The sequence below is a fragment of the Mobula hypostoma genome, chromosome 19 (assembly GCF_963921235.1).
Source record: "Mobula hypostoma chromosome 19, sMobHyp1.1, whole genome shotgun sequence".
NCBI lineage: Eukaryota > Metazoa > Chordata > Chondrichthyes > Myliobatiformes > Myliobatidae > Mobula > Mobula hypostoma.
Window position 1 is genome coordinate 56,215,227 of NC_086115.1, and position 23,339 is coordinate 56,238,565.

A 23,339-nucleotide genomic window follows, 5' to 3' on the forward strand; every position below is an offset into this window, starting at 1 on the left:
TTGGCCAATCGATTCTGCTCCACCATTTCAGTTTGGCTGATCCAATTTCCCTCTCAGCTCCAATCTCTTGCCTTCTCCCAGTATCCCTTCATGCCATGACCAATCAAGTATCTACCAAACTCTGCCTTAAATATATATAAGGAATTGGCCTCCACAACTGCCTGTGGCAAAGAATTCTACAGATTTGCCACTCTGGCTAAAAAAATTCCTCCTCATCTCCGTTCTAAAAGGACACCCCTTTATCTTCAGGTCTTTGACACACGTGTGGGACGTTAATCCCACATTATCCAGAGATGTTGCATTCAATCAACATTATGGCATCCACTATCATTTTGTTGTCAGCTTACTTTCTGCATTTACAGTCAATTTCATCATCCTTAACTTTGCATGCTGCGTTTTCATAGCTAGAAATTAATCCACAGTCTCGTAAGGACAGCGATGACACTGACATGTACATTATTTTTTCCACTCTTATCTGGTTAGTATTTGAACAGGGTGTAGTGGCTAGCATGGCACTATTACAGCTCGAGGCATTGGAGTTTGATGTCCTGTACATCCTTCCCGTGGAATGCATGGGTCGTCTCCGGGTGTTCTTGTTCCCTCACACAGCCCAAAGACATACCGGTTCGTAGGTTAATTAGTCATTGTAAATTGTCCCGTGATTAGGTTAGAGTTAAAGTGGGGTTGTACGTCTTGAAGGGCCAGAAAGGCCTATTCTGTGATGTATCTCAATAAATAAATAAAAGGTTAATCACTCAGTGTAGTCAAAGTACTTTGAGATGTTCTGGGAGCTGAAATTAGGAGTTATACAACTATAAATCTTCTACAGCATGCACAATGTCACTCTGCCTCGTACACTAATGAAATTTTTTCCATGTCACTGCACATGGCAAAATGATTCAACACTCTGGACAGGTCCTCCCATGAGTTACAAATACCCCACTCATGGATATCCCGTTCGAGCGAATGGACCCTTGGATGAGCAGCAGGAATGATCCTGCGGGGCTGCACGGATTTTCTGCTGGGTGGGGACAAGGCACTTTCTTATGCTTTCTCTCCCATTGTGCCTTCACCAGCCCAAGGCGTAACACTTGGAGGCTGGGTCAAGCTGAACTGAGATACAGTCATTCACTCACTGAGTCAGTGAGGCTGGCTCTCAGCTACTTTTCCCACCTCTGCCTGATGAACTGCTCGGGAATTGAACCCAGTCATTGCCTGGGATCTCCCTACACAGAGGTTCAGCTCTCACACTATTGTGGCTTCAGTGGTATTTCCATTTTCAAATTCCACTTCAACCTTCCTGCTCCGGTTAACTACGCTGGGAAATTACAGATTAAGTAACAGCCTTTTTTGGTTTGAAGAATTCATCTGCAATAGGATCCTTAACTGTTCAAGACAACTGTTTATTATCATTGTTCTTCAAGTTGTGCCAGAAGAAAGCAGGAAAACACAGGAATAGAAGTGGGCCATTCAGCCTCTCAAGCTTGCTATATTTCGCGGTTATTGTCCACTCAAGGCCAGCAGCTCCATTGCATCATGGTAACAAAGCGGTTAACGCGATACTATTACAGCTCGGGGCGTCGGAGTTGAGAGTTCAATCCCAGTGTCCTCTGTAAGGAGTTTGCACATCCTCCCCATGGAATGTGTTTAAAGCTCAAAAGTTCAAAGTAAGTTTATGATGTGTACATATGTGTCTCCATATACAACTCGCAGATTCATTGTCTTGCAGGCATACACAGCAAATTCAAGAAACACATCAGAATCAATGAAAGATTGTATTCAACAGGAAGGACAAACAACAAAGGTGCAAAAGACAACAAAACTGTGCAAATACAAAAGAAAATAATAATAATAATAATAATAAATAAATGACAAATATTGAGAACATGAGATGAAGAGTCCTTGAAAATGAGTCCATAGATTGTGAGAACAATTCAGTGGTGGGGCGAATGAAGCTATTTCGGCTGGTTCAACAGCCTGATGGCTGAGGGGTATTAACCGTTCCTGAACATGGTGATGTGGATCCTGAGACTCCTGTACCTCCTTCCTGAGTCACCAGTGAGAAGAGAGCATGTCCTGTGTGGTGGGGATCTCTGATGGTGGATGCTGCTTTCCTGCAACAGTGTCTCATATCGATGTGCTCCGTGGTGGTGAGGAGCTCTAGAACCTGTGATGGACTGGGCCGTATCTACTACTTTTTGTAGAATTTTCCCTCCAAGGGCATTGGTGTTTCCATAGCAGGATGTGATGCAACCAGTCAATAGGCACTTCACCACACATCTATAGAATTTTCCTCTGGGTGCTCTGGACTCTTCCGGGTGCTCTGGTTTCCTCCCACAGTCCAAAGATGTACCAGTTGGTAGGTTAATTAGCCATTGTAAACTGTCCTGTGATTGGACTAGGGTTAAATCAGGGATTGCTGGTGACGCAGCTCGAAGGGTCAGAACAGCCTATTCCACGCTGTATATAAGTAAACAAGATCATGGAAACAGCCAGAAGCAGTTGTTATAGGATTACAGAATGGGAACTAACAATTTAGATATATTTATATATAAGACTTCCTCCAAGATAAACAAAGAAACTTCAGACATTATTTTCCACATTATGTATTTTTTAATTTACATTAAACACTTGCATTTTTTGAAGACGACGCTGTTTTATTTCATAAACAGGAGCCCTAGGACCCAGAGGAAGAAGTAAACACATTAAATATGTCTCCAGCAAACATACTTCTGTTCATTAGGCAACAGGAAATGTGTGCTCAAGAGACACTGACCTTCAGGTCCAAGCAGTTTCTTTTCACTAAACAGATCAAGATCAATTAGCCTCTGAAGGCAGAAATGAAGTTAGAAATATGGAGCACAAAATATCACTTGTAATATTTGAATAAGGATTTTCAACATTGATAATATTTTCAGACTGACTCATTTGTCCATATTAGTTGAGGCCACATCGTAATTAAACGATGCTGGTAGCTGTATTGCATTATTTTATCCATGTTTCGTCTTAGTTAAAATGCATCAATCTAGGTGGTGGGGTTAGGGCAAAACACTTTTCAGAGCACATACCTTGCATTCCAACAGAAACGTGCTCACTGGTGATGGAGGGAGAGAGTTCCTAGAATTTATGATATGCAAGTAGCCATTAGACATACCCTCCTCCACCTATTGTGTAGCCATCGCTCATCCTTTGTATTTCATACAGGATTAATGACTTTCTCATAACCATAATCTGGAGTTTTTGTCTCTCCCCAACCCTGATCCACCACCCATCCTCAACAGGAAATGCTTTTTGTACATCTACTTTATCAAATGTCGTCATAACTGTAATGGTATCTACTGGGTCACTGCCAACTCTCTTTCCTACAGAAAGCAGTCACAGCTTGAGCCTTTCCTGGCAAGTATAAGCTTTCAGTTTTGGCGTCTTCTACTCACAGCTCATTAAACAGTGTAATAGTTCATGCCCACAAGCAGAACATTCAGACTGGGGATGCAGAACAACAAGAATCATTCAGTCAGCAAAGCTGCCATACAGTGGACATCTGCAACAAGAGGAAGTCTAACTCTCTGTCTAATACAGTCAACAGTCTTATGACTAACTAGGGAAACCATATTAAAACAGTGGCCACGAGAGGGGTCTGGGGCTGGACATCCTGTAATGTTTTCCTTCCCCACATTCCTGGATGAATGCAGCTTCAACAAACCTCAGGAAAATTAATGTAATAAATGAAGAGGAGAAGATGGTGGTGTGACGCAGCTTGCAGTGGCCACTCCGGTGATGATGATATCTGTTATCCATCAAGTAGGATGCCGTGCACAATCCTGATTTGATGGAGACAGACGTTAGAGTACAGAGGAACATCTGGTGAAACTTCTGAAATGCCTGTTTCGCCGCCGCTGCTACTGTGTGATCCAGAATCTCCGGAGGGGAAGGCCCCGAGTCCTCGGCTTTGCTTGTTGCTCGGCGGCCGGGGCGGGGTCGAAGTGCTCGGCAGAGATGGTGTTCAGTGATCGGTGTCGGAGGGCTGGTTGGAGGCTGGAAGTTTTCAGACGGACTCAGAGTCGGCTGCGGTCGGGTGCTTCCAATGCATCGGCAAGTTTGCGGCACTTCCGTCTGCGTGAGATGATGGGGCTATTGGGATGAGACTTTTTTTTTACCGTGCTCATGGTCTGCTCTTTATCAAATTACGGTATTGCTTTGCACTGTTGTAACTATATGTTATAATTATGTGGTTTTTTGTCAGTTAGTCTTGGTTTGTCCTGTGTTTCTGTGATATCATACTGGAGGAACATTGTATCATTTTTTAATGCATGCATTTCTAAATGACAATAAACGAGGACTGAGTGTCCTCACAATCTAAAAAAATCTAATCTAATCCAGCAAAAGCACCCATTTCATAGCAGTTCCAACTCTCACTCTAAACCTTTACAACCTCCACTGTAGGTTCACTGTACCTGTGCAAGAGCTACTGCAACGACTTGACACGATATCTTCAGCCTCACCTGCCATATCCCTGATCTCTGGGATCTAGGAAGCATGGGTGGAAATGCCACCATTCGTAAGCAACCCCCTCCCCTTCAAATCACAAACCATTCCATCTTGGCAATACATTCCTCCCTCAGGTTAAATCCTAAGCTTCATATCTAATATGCTTGAGCTCTTCTTGGGCTTCCAGCTGGGTCCAAGTGTTGATTTTAACCAACGTTTCAATAACAAACTCCACCATCTCCATCAAGATTGATGCCTAGGCATGTCTAGTCCGGAGGTATATAGACTCCCATTGTCTGTCCCTCCTGACTAGTTAGTCCTCATCCAATCAAGTTTCCGCTGTCCCACCTTGTTTAAAATTGTATTCTTGTTCCTACTTAGTGTGAGTACTTTGTCTTTGTTTTAATTCTTATCCTCTAGTTTTATTTCAATGTTCTCCTTCACCAGGTGGTCCCAAAAGCCACTGGCATGACACAGTAGTTCTGTGCCATCAAAGTCAATCCTGTGGTTATCATGTGTGCAATGTCCTGCTTCCACTGATTTCGCTTGGTAACCCAAAGAGATACACCTCCTGTGGGTCTCCATTGTGTGCCCCATCTGGCCGATATATGCTGCTCTGCATTCACAGGGAATCCTGTAAACGCCAGTCATCCAGAGACCCGAGTCAGTTTTGACCTGCATAAACTGGGATTTGAGCTAGACACTAGTGAATAAGTATTTCAACAAAGATAAAGGTATCGCTCTAAGTAAGAACTGGAATATAACTTGAAACAAAGCGAAACAGTGGAAGCCTGGTTGGTTGAGGACTAACCATTCAGGAGAAATAGACGACTGGAGTTGAGTATACAGTATATACCACCGGACTAGACATGCCTAGGCATTGTCCCTGATGAAGATGGTGGAGTTGGTCATTGAAACGTCAGTTAAAATCGACATCTGAACCCAGCTGGCTGCCCGAGAAGAGTTTATGCGTCATACACACCAGGAAAGCACTAGATCTTCTTTCTCCATATCTCATAGCTTCCAAGACAGTGGTTTATCACCTGTTGGTGGCCAGTGAGCACAAGTAGGTATGGGAAATATGCTTTAACTTTTCCAAGTATTCCCTCATCTCTCAAAAAAAATTATTGAACTTCTGAGTAGTTCTTTTTAAATGAAGTTTAAAGAAAAATATCTGTCCAACAAGAGTACTGTTCGACAGCCCAGTGCTTATTACCTATCTGTACTTGCCCAGGAGGATGAGACACTGATGCAGTCCTCTTGCCAAGGACAAAAAGCCTCAAAGGACCACCTCTTCACATTTGCAGATGGATATTCCATTCCAAGTACAGACTTTGGATGAAAAATCACCACAAGAAGAACAATTTCTCTCAAACATTATCTTCTTGTTTTAAAAAAAAGTTCAGCACCAGAGACGAGGGTTCAATGCCAACCTCGACATTCTCTGTGTGGGTTTTGCAGGTTTTCCTTGTGAAGGTGCAGATTTCCTTTGGGTACCTTGGTTTCTTCTCACGTCCCAAATATGTGCAGGTGAGTAGCTTAATTGGCCACCACCTCGTGTCTCGCTGAGCGGCAGAATCTGGTGGGGAGTTGATGAGCGTTTGAAGATAACAAAAAGTGGGACTCACGTGGGATGAGTGTAAAATAGATGGTTGACGATTGGTGAGATTTGATGGGCCAAAGGACCTGGTTTTGTTCTATATCTTTGCATGACTCTAAAGTATTTTCTTTGATAATCAGAAGTCATTTTGACATTACTCAGATCTCCAAACTAAAGAAGCAAGTAGACGATTACTATAGGATGGTCAGATTGCTGAGAGCTCACCAGGGCTTGACCCACAATGTAGAATGCAAAATTATTGCCGCTGTCTGCATAAAGTTATAGATTAACCCAGAATTCCACAGATAGTGCTTAAATGACAGAAAATAGTGATCTGAAACTGGATTTTTAATTCCAATGTGCCCAAAAATGGTTGGGGATGTCATATCCTTAGAATTACTAAAAGTGGCTAATTAAACTAGACTTTATTTTATCAGAATTCATGAACTGCAAATATTATTGATAGTTATTATCGCAAATATCATGCTCACCGGCATCCAGGACATCTTCAAGGAGTGATGCCTCAAAAAGGCGGCGTGCATCTTTAAGGACCCCCATCACCCAGGTCATGCCCCCTTCTCATTACTCCCATCAGGGAGGAGATACGGAAGCCTGAAGGCACACACTCAACTATTCAGCAATAGGGGAACAGCTTCTGCCCCTCTGCCATCAGATTTCTGAATGGACATTGAATCCATGAACACTATCTCACAACCTTTTTTCCCTTCTTTTTGCACTACTAGGAGGAAGTAGGTACTCTCTTGTAAGATTAGGGAGTTGGAGGTTATGGAGGAAGGACTTAGGAGTGATGAGTTATGGGGAAATCATATTGAACAGTGGAACAGGCTTGAGGGGCGAGGGGCCGAGTGGCCTTCTCTGCAACTATTTCCTTATGTTCTCCTGTTTTTCTGTCCTAATATGTAAGACCTGAAACTGCAGCACATGCAGACCATTCAATAAACTTTGGTCCGCTCATCCTGCAAGAATTGGCCATGCACAGTTCAGCAAATGGTGAGGTCAGCTTGCAAATTTTGCAAAGCTTCCATTTGTGAATAGACTTCTGATTTCGCTGGATGAATGCTTGAAGGGGAAGGAATCCATGCTGGTCCAACACTTAGAAGGACATTAACAGAAGCCCATGTAAGATGTGCACACAGACAATTCACACAGACATTTAGCTAAACTTAAGGACACTGTCACACTTAAATACTTTATACCTTATACCTTATTGTTGTCAAACAATTGATACTAGAACGTACAATCATCATAGTGATATTTGATTCTGCGCTTCCCGCTTCCTGGATTACAAATCAATAGTAAACATTAAAAATTTAAATTATAAATCATAAATGGAAAATATAAAAACGGGAAGTAAAGTAGTGGGGTACCGCAAGACTCAGTGCTGGGACCCCAGTTGTTTACAATATATATTAATGACTTGGATGAGGGAATTAAATGCAGCATCTCCAAGTTTGCGGATGACACGAAGCTGGGTGGCAGTGTTAGCAGTGAGGAGGATGCTAAGAGGATGCAGGGTGACTTGGATAGGTTGGGTGAGTGGGTAAATTCATGGCAGATGCAATTTAATGTGGATAAATGTGAAGTTATCCACTTTGGTGGCAAAAATAGGAAAACAGATTATTATCTGAATGGTGGCCGATTAGGAAAAGGGGAGGTGCAACGAGACCTGGGTGTCATTATACACCAGTCATTGAAAGTGGGCATGCAGGTACAGCAGGCGGTGAAAAAGGCGAATGGTATGCTGGCATTTATAGCGAGAGGATTCGAGTACAGGAGCAGGGAGGTACTACTGCAGTTGTACAAGGCCTTGCTGAGACCACACCTGGAGTATTGTGTGCAGTTTTGGTCCCCTAATCTGAGGAAAGACATCCTTGCCATAGAGGGAGTACAAAGAAGGTTCACCAGATTGATTCCTGGGATGGCAGGACTTTCATAAGAAGAAAGACTGGATGAACTGGGCTTGTACTCGTTGGAATTTAGAAGATTGAGGGGGGATCTGATTGAAACGTATAAGATCCTAAAGGGATTGGACAGGCTAGATGCAGGAAGATTGTTCCCGATGTTGGGGAAGTCCAGAACGAGGGGCCACAGTCTGAGGATAGAGGGGAAGCCTTTTAGAACCGAGATTAGGAAAAACTTCTTCACACAGAGGGTGGTGAATCTGTGGAATTCTCTGCCACAGGAAACAGTTGAGGCCAGTTCATTGGCTATATTTAAGAGGGAGTTAGATATGGCCCTTGTGGGTACGGGGGTCAGGGGTATGGAGGGAAGGCTGGGGCAGGGTTCTGAGTTGGATGATCAGCCATGATCATAATAAATGGCGGTGCAGGCTCGAAGGGCCGAATGGCCTATTCCTGCACCTATTTTCTATGTTTCTATGTTTCTAAAGTAGTGCAAAAAAACTGAGATGCAGGTCAAATATGGTCAAATATAATCTTGGACTTTTCAAAACTTTTAGAAACTGAATGGGTGTTGTGTGTATTTATTCTCTTGGGTATATGTCACTAAACACTCATAAATATTCTTAACATCCATCGTGACATTTCAGGACAAACATACAAACATTTCCCTTGATACTATGAATGAATGATCATTCAGCGGATAGTGAAAATTTGTGTGTGTGTGTGAGGGAGAGAGTGAGAGATAGCAAGGCTGAGAATGAGAGTGAGAGAGAGAGAGAGTGAGAGAGAGAGAGAGAGAGAGAGAGAGAACGTGTGTGAGGAAGGATCACATATACATTCGTTTACTAACAAAGGCGCAGAGACAGGGGAAGGAGAGGCGCCTTGCCTCAATTTCAGATTGAAATATGCATCGGAAACCAGTTGCTAATGTCAGTTTTCACATTAAGGGCTGTTACACACTCATACATTTGTCTAATTCATGATTTGTAGGTCTAATGCTAAACTCTACCGATGGCATACTCCCAAGAGTTTTAAACAAATTATTTCATCAAAATTAAGGTTCCATATGTGACTCATTCAAACTTGGCACGCCATCATATTTTGAGTTAGTTCATTCAAAGATCATTAACCCTTACATGCCCCTTGGTTTGCAGGAGATTCATGGAGCCGAAAAAACTGTGTGATGCAGTCGGAGGTCATTTGGTCAATGGCTGATTGAAAAAGATGTACGCAGTTTAACACATCTGCCAATGCAAAGTCAGTGGCCTCTGTAGATTACCATCCGTCATGTAAGACCATAAGACAAAGGAGCAGAAGTCGGCCATTTGGCCCATCAAGTCTGCTCTGCCATTTTATCATGAGCTGATCCATTCTCCCATTTAGTCCCACTCCCCCGCCTTCCCACCACAACTTTTGATACCCTGGCTACTCAGATACCTATCAATCTCTGCCTTAAATACACCCAATGACTTGGCCTCCACTGCCGCCCATGGCAACAAATTCCATAGATTCACCACCCTCTGGCTAAAAAAATTTCTTCGCATCTCTGATCGGAATGGGCGCCCTTCAGTCCTTAAGTCATGCCCTTTCGTACTAGACTCCCCCATCATGGGAAACAACTTTGCCACATCCACTCTGCCCATGCACTCTCTTTTAAAAATATGATGAGGGTTTCTGGCCTCTGGATGGAATATTTTTTCCTCTTTTCTACATTAAATCCTTCTACCAATTACTTTAGACCTTCAACCTCTTTTTGTTTACTCCTCTAGCTCCTTCCACTTTGCAGTATCTAGCTCCCAAATAATGTGCTACATCTTATCCTTATCTCTCCCCAGCCTGCTCTGTTCCAGAGAAATCAACCCCATCTGAAGTGTTTCCAGCCCCGCAACATCATAGTACCCTCTCCAATATAGTTATATCCGTCTCTTAATGCGAGGACCAGAAAGGGGGGGGGGTAGATATTTTTGTTTTTATTTAGAGATACAGAGCAGAATAAGCCCTTCAACCTCCATTGCCCAGCAAACCCAACAGCCCCAAGTCAACACCAGGAAGTCTGCAGATGCTGCAAGTCCAGAGCAACAGGCACAAAATGCTGGAGGCACTCAGCAGGCTGAGTGGCATCTGTGGAAATGAATAAACAGTCAACGTTTCAGAACATCAACTATCTATTCATTTCCATAGATGCCTCCTGACCTGCTGAGTTCCTCCAGCATTGTGTGTGTGTGGTGCTCACAAATTACAAATGACCAATTAACATCCACAAACTCCATCAGCACAGGAGTGCCACAGGGGTGTGTACTTAGTTCCCTGCTCTACTCACTTCACACATATGGTAGTGTGGCTCAGTACAGCTCCAACAACAGGTACAAGTTTGTCGATGACGCTGTTGTGGGCTGTATCAAAGGGGGTGATAAGACAGCATGCAGGAGGGAGATTGGCTGAGTGGTGTAATAACAACAACCTCTTACTCAATGTCAATAAGACCAAGAAACTGATTGTAGACTTCAGGAGAGGGAAACCGGAGGTCCATGAGCCAGTAATCATCAGAGGATCAGAGGTGGAGAGAGTCAGTAACTTTAAACTCCTGGGTCCACTATCTCAGAGGATCTCGGAGGACCTGTCCTGGAGTCAATATATAAATAAAATTGCAAAGAAAGCATGACCGTGCCTCTACTTCATCAGGAGTCTGCAGAGATTCAACATGTCATCAAAAACTTAGCAAACTTCTATAGATGTGTGGTGGAAAGTGTGCTGACTGGTTGCATTACAGCCTGGTAAGGGAACAGCAATGTCTTTGAGCGGAAAATCCTACAAAAGGTAGTTGATTTGGCCCAGTAAATCACGGGTAAGCACCTACATCTGCACGAAATGTTGCCGAAGAAAAGCAGCATCCTTCATCAGAGATCCTCACCACCCAGGTCATGCTCTTTTCTCACTGCTGCCATCAGGTAGGATACAGGAGCCTCAGGACTCGCACCACCAGGTTCAAGAGCAGTTACTACCTCTCAACCACCAGCCTCTTGAACAAAGGGCCTGTACTGTGCTGTACTATTCTATGTTCTATGTTCTAAAAGGAGATAATTACACTCACTCTATCTCTGGTAGTCCCACAACTGATGGTCTCTGTTTAAGGACCCTTTATCTTGTTTTGTCATGCTCTCATTATTTATTGCTATTTATCCATATTTGCATTTGCACAGTTTATTGTTCACTGATCCCATTCTATAGATTTGCTAAGTATGCCCACAGGAAAAAGAATCTCAGGGTTCTTTGTGGTGACATGTATGTACTCTGATAATACATTTTACTTTGAACTTTTAACCTACCCTGTACATCTTTGAACTGTAGGAGGAAAGCGGAGGTCCTGGAGAAAACCCAATATTTTCCAGCATTACATTCCTGCTCTTCTACTCTATGCCTTAACCAATAAGGGAAGGCATTCCATATATATTTTTATCTACCTTATTGATCAGTCCTAGCACCTTTATGGATATACAAGGCTTCTCTTCATCCATACTACTCAATATCATCCCATCCCCCTGCTTCGTTGCACCTCCCCAAACACTCTATCTCACACTTCCATTTGCAGCTTTGCAGCCAACTAGCCAGATTGTCATATAAGTCTTGTCAACACTTTGGCAACCAATGTATTCATTTTTGTGCTGTGTGCAAACTTCTTCAAACTTCCTATCGTTGGCCATTAACCAACAATATTAATCTTGATATTAATCTTGCAAGATTTAATAATCTTGCAAGAAGCAAGAGATAAAGCCTATGGAACACCAGTGATGACAGCTTTCACACAAAAACACTTATCAACTATTACCCTCTTCTTCTTGCCACCAAGCCAATCTTGGATCCAATTTGACACACTTACTTTCACTTTTATACTTTGTCAGTGTTTGCAACTTTAAGCCATGTCAAAAGCCTTGCTAAGATCCACAAAGGTGCATTGCCCCCACAAAGCCTCCCTGTTAGCTCCCCAAAACAGCCCAATTAAGTTAACTGCACCTAAACTTCCTCTAAGAAATCTATGCTGATGATGAGGGTATCTTGATGGCGGTAAAACAGTTGACATCACTTTCTAAATAAATTTACAATCGGGGCCACTTCAGTAGGTACACCTGTACCCTTGCTCATAAATGCAAATATTTAATTAGCCAATCCTGTGGCAGCAACTCAATGCATAAAAGCTCACAGACATGGTCAAGAGTTTCACTTGTTGTCCAGACCAAACATCAGAATGGGGAAGAAATATAATCTGAGTGACTTTGACTGTGGAATGATTGCTGGTGCCAGATCGGGTGGTTTGAGCATCTCTGAAAAGTCTTGTCTCCTGGGATTTTCACGTACAACAGTCTCGAGAGTTTAGAGAGAATGGTGCGAGAAGCAAGAAAACACTCAGTGAGCAGCAGATCAGTGAGTGGGTGAAAATGTGTTGATCAGTGAAATCAGAGGAGAATAGCCAGACTGATTCAAGCTGACAGGAAGGTGACAGTAACTCAAATAACCACACATTACAACAGTGGTGCGCAGAAAAGCATCTTTAAATGCACAACATGTCGAACCTTGAAGGGGATGGGCTACAACAGCAGAACACCACACTGAGTTCCACTCCCGTACCAAATAAAAGTGGCCACTGATTTTATACATTGGATAATGGATTCCAAAAAATGCGCCCATCACTTGTCTGTAATTACTCATTTTATTCCTTACTTCCTTTATAAGCAGTGATACAAAATCTGCAGATTTCCAGACCAAGGGCTTCAGTCCTGCAGCTCTGGGCCTGTACTCACTGGCGTGCAGGATTGGGAGTGATCTAATTGAAACCTACTGACTATTGAAAAGCCTGGATAGAGTGGACCTGGAGAGGATGCTTCTGTTAATAGGAGAGTTTAGAATCAGAAGGAGAGAATGTCCCTTTAGAACTGAGATGAAGAGGCATTTCTTTAGTCAAAGGGTGGTGAATCTGTGAGGGCTGTGGAGGCCAAGTTAAGGCAGAGATTGATGAGTTATTGATTGGTAAAGGGGTTAAGTGTTATAGGAAGAAAGCTGGGGAATGGTGTTGAAAGGTTCTTGACGAGGGTAAAGCAGTTGACATTTATCCACATGGACTTTAGTGAGGCATTTGACCTGGTCCCTTGGGTAGGTTGATTCAGAAGGGAAAGGTGCATGGGATCTGGGATAAATTGCAAGTTTGGATTCAGAACTGGTTTGCCCGTAGAAGACAGATAGTAAAGGTGTAAGGCTGATACTCCGGCTGGTGTCCATGACTTGTAATGTCCCGCAAGGTTCAGTGCAGGAACCTTTGCTGCTTGTGATGCATATCAATGATTATATGTAAACATAAATGCAAATGTGTAGATCAGCAAATTTGTGTATTACATCAGGATTGGTGGAGTTGTAGGCAAGTGTGAGGTATACTTTGGGAGATCAAATGAAAGGTGAAAATATAAAATGTGGACCCCTAATAGCATTAAGGTACAGAGGGATCTTAGGGTCAGATAGATAGTTCACTGCAAGTGGGTAAGATGTATGGTATGCTTGCCTCCATTAATAGGGATATTGAGTACAAGAACAAGAGAGTCAGGCTGCAGCTAGTAAACTTTAGTCAGACCAGAGTATCATTTGCATCTCTGATCACCTCTGTCATAAGTAGGGTTTTCTTAAAGTTTATTTTTCCAGCTTAGTATGGAGATTGTATTTTATCAAGTATGCAGTTTTCCTTGGATTGCTTCCCTTTTATGTCTAATTGTTCGTCTTTGGGCTAGCTCAGGTTTTTCACTTTGCATTACAGATGTCTCATTCGGCATCATGGAGATTGTTGAGCTCCCTTTGCACTGATCACTTTTATTCAATCTGGGGTAATTTACAGGATCTTCAATGTCTTGCATTGTAGCTGTTTACTTTGGGGGTTATTTCTTTGTCTGGACATCGGGGCTGTCTGATTGTCCTGAATTCCTATGTGTTCCAGGGTATATTTCCAGGAAGTGCGGGGGTGGGGGGTGGTGTTGCTTGCCAATCTCTCTTTGCTCGGTCATTGTGGATCCTTGTCTGGTGAAACTCTGACTAAGTGTCATGATTCCGTACGGTTTGCCTGAGATCTTTTGTTTTGTTTGAATTGCTGAAATCTCTGTGATTCCTGCACTTAAGTTCTCTAGTGGACCTGACAACCCCATCATAGGAAAGGTGTGGAAAAAGTGCAGAAGGGGTTTTCCAGGATGGCTGAGAGGAGAATTGGATCAGACACAATGAAAAGATGGAGCAGCCTCGATGGGCCAAATGGCCTAATTCTGTTCCTATATCTTGTGGTCTTATGTTGGTTGGATTACAGGGTATGAGCTACAAGGACAGTTTGGAGAAACTTGGACTGGTTTCCTTAGAGCACTGCAGGTTGAGATGTGACTTGACAAATCTTTTTAAAATCGTAAGATTTACAGATGGGCTGGAGAGTTAGATTCAGTTCCCCAGCGTAGAAATGTCAAACATCAGACATCATGATTTTAAAGTTAGAGGGGGGAAGTTGAAAGGCGAAATGAGGGGCAAGTTTTTTTTATACAGAGAGTAACAGGTGCCTGGAATGAGTTAACAAGGATAGAAGTAGAAGCAGCCAGTTTGGTTGAGTTTGAGTCCTTTAGATGGACACATAACTATGGAATGGACGGATATGGATGATAAACAGGAGAGGAACATTTAGTATAAACTGATATCCAGATTGGCACAACATCATGGATTGAATGACCAGTCCAGTGCTGTACTGTTCTGTGTACAAGAAAAAAAATCAGCAATGATTGAGTGATGGTGCATATTTAATAGGCTGAATGTCCTAATTCTGTTCCTATATTTTATGGCAGCCATAGCATATTAAAGAAAAGATGGCCAGAGCTTCAACAGTTTCCTACCCTTCTCCTTTTAACAACTTGAGGCATTTCTATTTCGGGTTGGCAGTTCATCCAATTTCACTGGGCATCATCCCTCACTTTTGTAAAGCAAAAACTGCAAAGCATTGATTTGGAACTTGAACCACGTTCTCCTCTTCCACACGTGCCTTAAATTTTTTGGCCCCTAATAAGCCACACACCTTTCTTCATTCTCCTTCTGCAACAACATTGCGCTAAATCACATGGATTTCATTTTTATGTAAATTCAGCAACTATGGTAAGAACTTTACATCAGGATTATCTTTATACTATATGTTCCCAGTGGAATAAGGGAAATGCCTAAAAACATCTAAGGGGAAAAAAAAGTTTGTACGTATTAAGTTCACAAGTTCCCCGTGATTTTAATACAAGAAAGCAAGTTTTTAAAGATTTTCTTTGTATTTCAAGTGCAAGCTGGACTTCAACAATAAGTAACAATAGTGACAGAAATAGTCTGAAATAATAATTAAAATAAAATATTTTCTATCCTGTTGCAACAGGATAAGTTTTTTATGCGGAGAGTGGTGAGTGCGTGGAATGGGCTGCCAGTGACGGTGGTGGAGGCGGATACAATAGGGTCTTTTAAGAGACTCCTGGATAGGTACATGGAGCTCAGAAAAATAGAGGGCTGTGGGTAACCCTAGGTAATTACTAAGGTAAGGACATGTTCGGTACAGCTTTGTGGGCTGAAGGGCCTGTATTGTGCTGTTGGTTTTCTATATTTCTATGGTTCTAACATTAGCCTAATCAGTTCTGACTATCACAATAGCATAAAGAAATTTTCAAAATAATTAAAATCAAAACATGTTAAAATGGATGGAACATTTCAGCATTCTGATTACACAATCATTATTTGCAAAGTTCATACCACTTGATATTAGATTGATTCCACACTGATATAGGGCACATTTCACAGCTGTAAATGTCACCAACTGAAAGGTTTTAATGTGTCATTTTGGCAGTGTCTTCTATGAAGATTAAACATTAATCATCTCTTCTGTTTTCCAGGCAATGTAAGTAAAATATATAATTTTCTATAGAGTGATTATTTTCTTAGGTGCAGTATTGAGAAATTTTCCATAAAGAACAAATGGTACTAATATTGTTTATTTTAGGTAGGGGCAAATAAGACTAATCGATAAGCTTCAAGACCTTGGCCTCAATACCTCCTTGTGCAATTGGATCTCGATTTCCTTGCTTGCAGGTGCCAGACAGTTCGCATTGGCAACAACATCCCCTTCACAATCTCCATCAGCACAGATGCACCACAAGGCTGTATGCTTAGCATCCTGCTCTACTCGTTTTACACTTATGACTGTGAGGCTAAACACAGCTCCAATGCCATATTTAAGTTTGTTGATGACACCACTGTCATCGGCCAAATCAAAGGTGCTGAAGAATCAACATGTTGGAGGGAGACTGAAAATCTGGCTGAGTGGTGTTACAACAACAACCTCTCACTCAGTGTCAGCAAGATCAAGGAGCTGATTTATTAATTTCAGGAGGATGAAACCGGAGGTCCATGAGCCAGTCCTCATTGGAAGATCAGAGGCAGAGCGGGTCAGCAACTTTAAATTCCTCGGTGTTATCATTTCAGGGGACCTGTCCTGGGCCCAGCACGTAAGTTCAATTATGAAGAGACCACGGCAGTGCCTCTACTTCCTTAGGAGTTTGTGGAGATTTGGCCAAACTTTGCCAAACTTCTGTAAATTGATGGTGGAGAGTATATGGACTCTCTGCATCACGCCTGGTATGGAAACACTAATGTCGTTGAATAGAAAATGCTTCAAAGAGTAATGGATGCAGCCCAGTTCATCACAGGCAAAGGCCTCCCACCACTGAGCACGTCTACTTGAAGCATCGTCACAGGAAAACAGGCTCTTCGGCCTGCCATTTCCGTGCCAGCCCTTATGCGCAACCATTCTAGTCGTTCATGATTTTATATAGTTTGATCATGTCTCCTCTTCGCCTTCTCCATTTCAGGGAAAACAGACACAGCCTCTCCGGTCTCTCCTAACTGAAATACTCCATCCCAGGTAACATTCTGGCATATCTCCAAAGCACATTCTCTGTACTGCTAGCCCACCTTTTCTACAGAGTGGTGACGGCAAGCATGTGCTAGCTGAGGTCTAAGCAAAGTTGGAACCTCCCTGCCTTCTTCTCAATGTCCCAGCTAATGAATGCCTCACTCCACATATGGGTTGTGGGGTGGAGATACATCTCTACCGAAGGAGATGCAAGGCGCTCCTTCCCTCCACTGGCCTGCAGGTCACCCATGGACAAGGTGTAGCACCTGCTTAGCCCACATCCATGATCAGGGTCACGTGAAGCCACAGGAGCAGCTGGTGGATGGTCGTATGAGCAGCTGGTGCATATCACAAGTCCTGGTTATACGACCACTGACGCCGGGCAGACAATCTCTGAAGAGTATTGATAATGGCTTGTAAAGACACTGCCTGGAAGAAGGCAATGGAAAACCACTTCTGTAGAAAAATTTGCTAAGAAAATCATGGTCAGAGAGTGACCATGATTGCCCATGTCATATGACATGGCATACGATGAACAAATGAACACTCCACATGCATTATCTACCTGTACTGCCACCTTCAATGATCCTTGCAGTTGTATCCCAAGAGCCTTCTCAATACCTGTACATCCCAGGACTCTATCATTCAGGATTTAAATCCTGGCCTCTTTGGTACTCCCAAAGACATTACAGTACAGGCGACCCAGGTTCCTTTCCTGTCACTGTCTGTAAGGAGTTTATACGTTCGTCCTGTGACTGTGTGAGTTTCCCCCGGGTGCTGCAGTTCCCTTCCACAGTCCAAGGACATTTCGGTTGGTAGCTTGATCATTGTAAATTGTCCCGTGATTAGGCTAGGATTAAATTAAGAGATTACTAGGCAGCATGGCCCAAAGGGCTGGAAGGATTTATCTCTCTATTTCAATAAAAAATTTGTCACCTCACAGTTATCAGGATTAAACTTCATCTGCTACCTCCCAGTGCATTTCACCAACATATTGATACCATCCTGTCACCCGAGCCTGTCTTCCAAATGATCAATAACTCCGACAATCTTCATGTTGTCCACAAACTTACAAATCCAAATCATTCACAATGTTACAAACAGAAAGGGTCCTAGAATCGATTCTTGTGGAATGGCAAACGGTCACAGGCATCCGAGCACAAAAGAAACACTCTACCATCATCACAAACATGTCAAAGTCCGCAGATGCAGGAAATCCAAGCAACAAGCACAAAATGCTGGAGGAACTCAGCAGGCCAGGACAGCATGGAAAAGAGTAAACAGACTGATGTATGTTTCGCACCGAGACCCTTCACCAGGACTGGAAAGGAAGAGGAGGTCAGAGTAAGAAGGTGGGTGGGGTAGGGGTAGGAGAGGAAGAAGTACAAGGTGGAAGTTGACAGGTTAAATTCCGTCTGGGTTTCACCTATTACCTACTACCTTGTGCTTCTGAGTTGGATGATCAGCCATGATCATACTGAATGGCGGTGCAGGCTTGAAGGGCCGAATGGCCTACTCCTGCACCTATTTTCTATGTTTCTATGTTTCTATGTTTCCTCCAACATTTTGTGTGTGTTACTACCAACTTGCCCAGGGTGCCATGGGCCCAGAACCCTCTGCATCTGCTTTCCCTGCATCATCTAATCAAAGTCCTCACTGAGGTCCATATAAACCATATCTCTTGCTCTGCTTTCATCAATACACTTTGCATCGCTTCAAAAATGCCATCAGACTGGTGAAACAGGGTGGGCTCTCGACAAAACCATGCTGGCTAGCTCTGATTGGTCCCTGCCTGTCCAAGTGGTTATTAATCCTGTCCCTTAGACAAACTGCGAAAGGAATTCCTTTAGATATGTTATAGAGTGGAAATGAGAGGAGTCGGGTCAGTCAGTGGATAAGATACAGGACTGTGCAAAAGTCTTGGGCACAATTATACAGCTAAGGTGCCAAAGACTTCTGCGCAGGACTGTATTTGTCAATATGGAGTAGAGAGCGAGTTTGTAAATCTGGCGGGAGTAAAGGATGTTGGGAGTAGTTAGGATGGAGGAGTGTAGGACAGTTGGCAGAGAAGGAGTGACAGGGTCTGGGGGTGGTGCATATGCAGACACTCCCAGCCCTGAATCAACAGGCAATGTCATTTCATCATTACAGAGTGTCTCTCTGGTGCTCCCACTCCCTGCCCTCTCCCTTCCCCTTTTCCCAGCTATGATTCCTCTCTCCGTGCCCCCTTCCCTCTCTCAGTCCATATTAGAGACCCAGATCAGAATCAGTTTATCATCACTCACATATATCATGAAATTTGCTTTTGTTTGTGGCAGCAGTACATAAAATTACGACAGTACTGTGCAAAGACCTTAGACACTTGAGCTGTGTGCGTAAGACCTTTGCATGTCAGGAAGTGACTCTTAGAAAGACAATTCCTGGCTAATTGCTCCAATCCTGTACCACACCACATGTGAAGGTCCAATAAAAATATAAGTTATTAAAAGGTGGTCTCCACGGCAGCATGGCAGATAGCCTGACGCTATCACAGCTCGGGGCATTCCGGAGTTCTGGGTTCAATTCTGGCACCGTTCTGTAAGGAGTCTCTGTACGTCCTCCCTATGGAATACGTGGGTTTTCCCCAGGTTCTCTGGTTTCTTCCCACTGTCCAAAGACGTACCAGGTAGGATGCCTTGTCATTGTAAATTGTCCTGTGACTAGTTTGGGGTTAATGGGGTTTGTCTGGAGTTCCTGCTGTGGCGTGGCTCAAGGGCTGGAAGGGCCGATTCCACACTGTATCGCTAAACTAAAATAACATACTCAAGGTTTCACGCACAGTCTTGCAACTACGTTATTTTGTAAATAGATTTTAACCAACTTACCACCGAGTCAAGGAAGTTTATGTAGTGCTGAAGACTGGGCTGAGCTTCACAGAACTGTCGAAAAAGAAGCCTTCCAATCGGCTGCTTCTCACACAAGCAGGAATAGTTTCTCTCTATCGTCAAAGGAAAAGAAAGAGAATGTCAGAATTTTATAGAGTTCAGACCATAAGACATTGTGCAGAATTAGGCCATTTGGCCCATCTAGTCTGCTCTACCATTCAATCATGGCTGATCCTTTTTCCCCCTCCTCAGCCTCACTTGCCAGCCTTCTCCCTGTAACCTTTGATGCCCCAGCCAATCAAGAACCTATCAATCTCTGCCTTAAATGCATCCAATGACTTGGCCTCCACAGCTACCTGTAAAAAAATCCCACAAATTCACCATCCTCTGGCTAAAGTATTGTCTCCGTATCTCTGTTTTAAATGGACGCTCCTCTATCCTGAGGCCGTGCCGTCTTGTCCTAGACTCTCCCATCATGGGAAACATCCTTTCCACATCTACTCTGTCCAGGCCTTTCAATGAGAACGCCCCCCCCAACCCCATTTTTCCAATGCCAGTGAGTACAGGCCCAGAGCCATCAAACACTCCTTACATGAAAAACCTTTCATTCGCAGAATTATCCTTGTGAACATCCTCTGAACTCTCACCAATGCCAGCACCTCTTTTCTTAGATGAGGTGTCCAAAACTGTTCACAATACTCAAGGTGAGGCCTCACCAGTGCTTTATAAGGCCTCAGCATCACATCCTTGCTCTTGTATTCTAGATCTCTTGAAATAAATGCTAACATTGCATTTGCCTTTCTCACCACTGACTCTACCTGCAAGTTAACCTTCAGAGTGTTCTGCATAAGGACTCCCAGATTTTTGGATTTTCTCCCCATTTAGAAAATAGTCTGCATATTTATTTCTTCTACCAAAGTGCATGACCATGCATTTTCCAACATTGTATTTCATTTGCCACTTTCTTGCCCTTTCTCCTAATCTGGCTAAGTTCTTCTGCAGCCGACCTGTTTCCCCAACACTACCTGCCCCTCCACTGATCTTCGTATCATCTGAAAACTTGGCAACAAAGCCATCTATTCCATCATCTTATTCATTGATGTACAGTATAAAAAGAAGCAGACCCAACACCAACTCCTGCGGAACATCACTAGTTACTGGCAGCCAACCAGAAAAGGATCCTTTTATTCCCCCTCTCTGCCTCCTACCAATCAGCTAATGCTCTAACCATGCCAATAACTTTCCTGTAATACCATGGGCTTTTAACTTGGTAAGCAGCCTCATGTGTGGCACCTTGTCAAAGGCCTTCTGAAAATCCAGATATACAACATCCATTGCATCTTCTTTATCTATCCTACTTGTTATCTCCTCAATGAATTCCAACAGGTTCATCAGGCAGGATTTTCCCTGAAGGAAACCATGCTGACTTTGTACTATCTTGTTTTGTAACATAAAGTACTCCATAACCTCATCCTTAACAATTGACTCCAACATCTTCCCAAACACTGGGGTCAGTCTAACTGGTCTATAATTTCCTTCCAGCTGCTTCCCTCCTTTCTTATGGAGTGGAGTGACAATTGCAATTCTCCAGTCCTCTGCAACTATGTCAGAGTCCAATAGCTCTTGAAAGATCATTACTAATACATCTACAGACTCTGTCAGAGCCCTAGGCTGTACTTATGTACCCTCAGGTCATTCAGCTTTGTGACCACCTTCTCCCTTGTAATAGTAACTGCACTCACTTCACTTCCCACACATACTTCAACACCTGGCACACTGCTCGTGTCTTCCACAGTGAAGACTGATGCAAAATACTTACTTAGTTCATTTGCCATCTCCTTGTCCCCCATTATTATTTCTCTGGCCTTATTTTCTAAGGGTCCTATATCCACTCTCATCTGTCTTATTTTTTATATACTTGAAAAAGCTTTTTTCTCTCCTCTTTGATATTGGTTGCTAGCTTGCTTACATATTTCATCTTTTCCCTCCTGATAATTCTTTTAGTTGCTCTCTGTAGGTTTTTAAAAGCTTCCCAATCCTCTACCTTCCTGCTAATTTTTGTTTTGTTGTATGCCCTCTCTTTTGCTTTTACATTAGCTTTGACTTCCCTTGTCACCCCCGGTTGTTCTATTTTGCCATTTGAGTGTGTCTCTGTTTTGCAAAACACCTATCCTATACCTTCCTCATTTTTCCTAGAAACTCAATCATATTGTGATCACTAAGGGTTCTTTTACCTTAAGCTGCTTAATCACCTCCAGTACAGTTGATCCCCTAGCAGGCTCAACGACAAGCTGCTCTAAACAGCCATCTTGTAGGCATTTAACAATCCATTATCAATCGACCTGCATGTTAATATCTCCTATGACAATCGTAACATTGTCCTTTTGACACACCTTTCTATTTCCTGTTGTAATCTTACAGTATAACTGCATGCTATCTTTGCTTTTTTACCAACCGTCCTATCCTGAGTCCCTTCACTCCAGTTCCGATCTCCCTGCCAAATTAGTTTAAACCCTCCCCAACAGCTCTAACAAACCTGCCCACAGGAATATTGGTCCCTCTTGGGTTCAGATGCAACCTTGCCTTTTGTCCAGGTCATATCTCCCCTGGAAGAGATCCCAACCTCTGGTGCCTTGCTCCCTGCACCAGATTGTCAGCCATGAATTTATCTGCCAAAACATCCTGTTTCTACCCTCACTAGCGTGCGGCACAGGTAGCAATCCAGAAATTACCAGCCTGGAGGTCCTGCTTCTCAAATTTCTACCTAGCTCTCTAAATTCCTTCTTCAGACCCTCTTTGCTTTTCCTTCCCATGTCACTGGTACCAATATGTACCAAGACATCTGGCTGCTCTCCCTCCCCCTCCAAAATGCTGCCACATTTAGTAATAATGTGTTACTAATAAAACTTAGTAACATATTAACTTAAGCTTAAACCCAGTTTATTATATTTTCCACTACCTTATGTGGCAAGATAGGAATAAATATTGAAAGTATCAACATTAATCCAACAGTTTGAAAATACCCTTGATAGTTCATAATTAATTTTTGCTTCCTAAATACTATCTTTATGACACTGTACATGATAATGGTACAAAGTATACAATTTTACTCAATGTTTTGCAAAAAAAATCCATCAGATTCAATAAAAGGACTGGTTGTTATATTTATTCTCTGAGCTAACATTACACAATATTGCATTTTTGTAAATTACAAAGCTTAATGATAGTCATTTGTTCCCAATGGAGAAGTCATTGCAAAGTGGCTTGGTTTAGTATCATGAGTATGTAGACACAAGCTCTGAATAGTGAGCCCTCAGTTTTAATCCTTCATTTTGCACTGAGGAGGCTGTGAGTCAATTTGTGAAGTAGTTTAACTGTATTTGTGAAGTGTAACTCTATTACAGCATTGGCTGTAAGATCAGGGTTCAATTCCTGTTGCTGCCTGTAAGGAGTTTGTACTGTAGATTCTCCCCGTGATTGTGTGGGTTTCCCTACCTACTGCTGGTGTTTAGGGCAGC

General features: G+C 42.8%; 1 protein-coding gene across 1 annotated transcript in view; it reads right to left on the reverse strand.

Annotated features, from left to right (window-relative positions):
• Positions 1-23,339, reverse strand: part of LOC134359061 (G protein-coupled receptor kinase 5-like) — a 336,788-nt gene that overhangs the window by 144,603 nt on the left and 168,846 nt on the right. Inside the window, exon 3 of the mRNA XM_063071934.1 lies at positions 19,822-19,934. Within this exon, the coding sequence (XP_062928004.1) occupies positions 19,822-19,934 (113 nt within the window). The remainder of the gene's footprint in view (positions 1-19,821; positions 19,935-23,339) is intronic.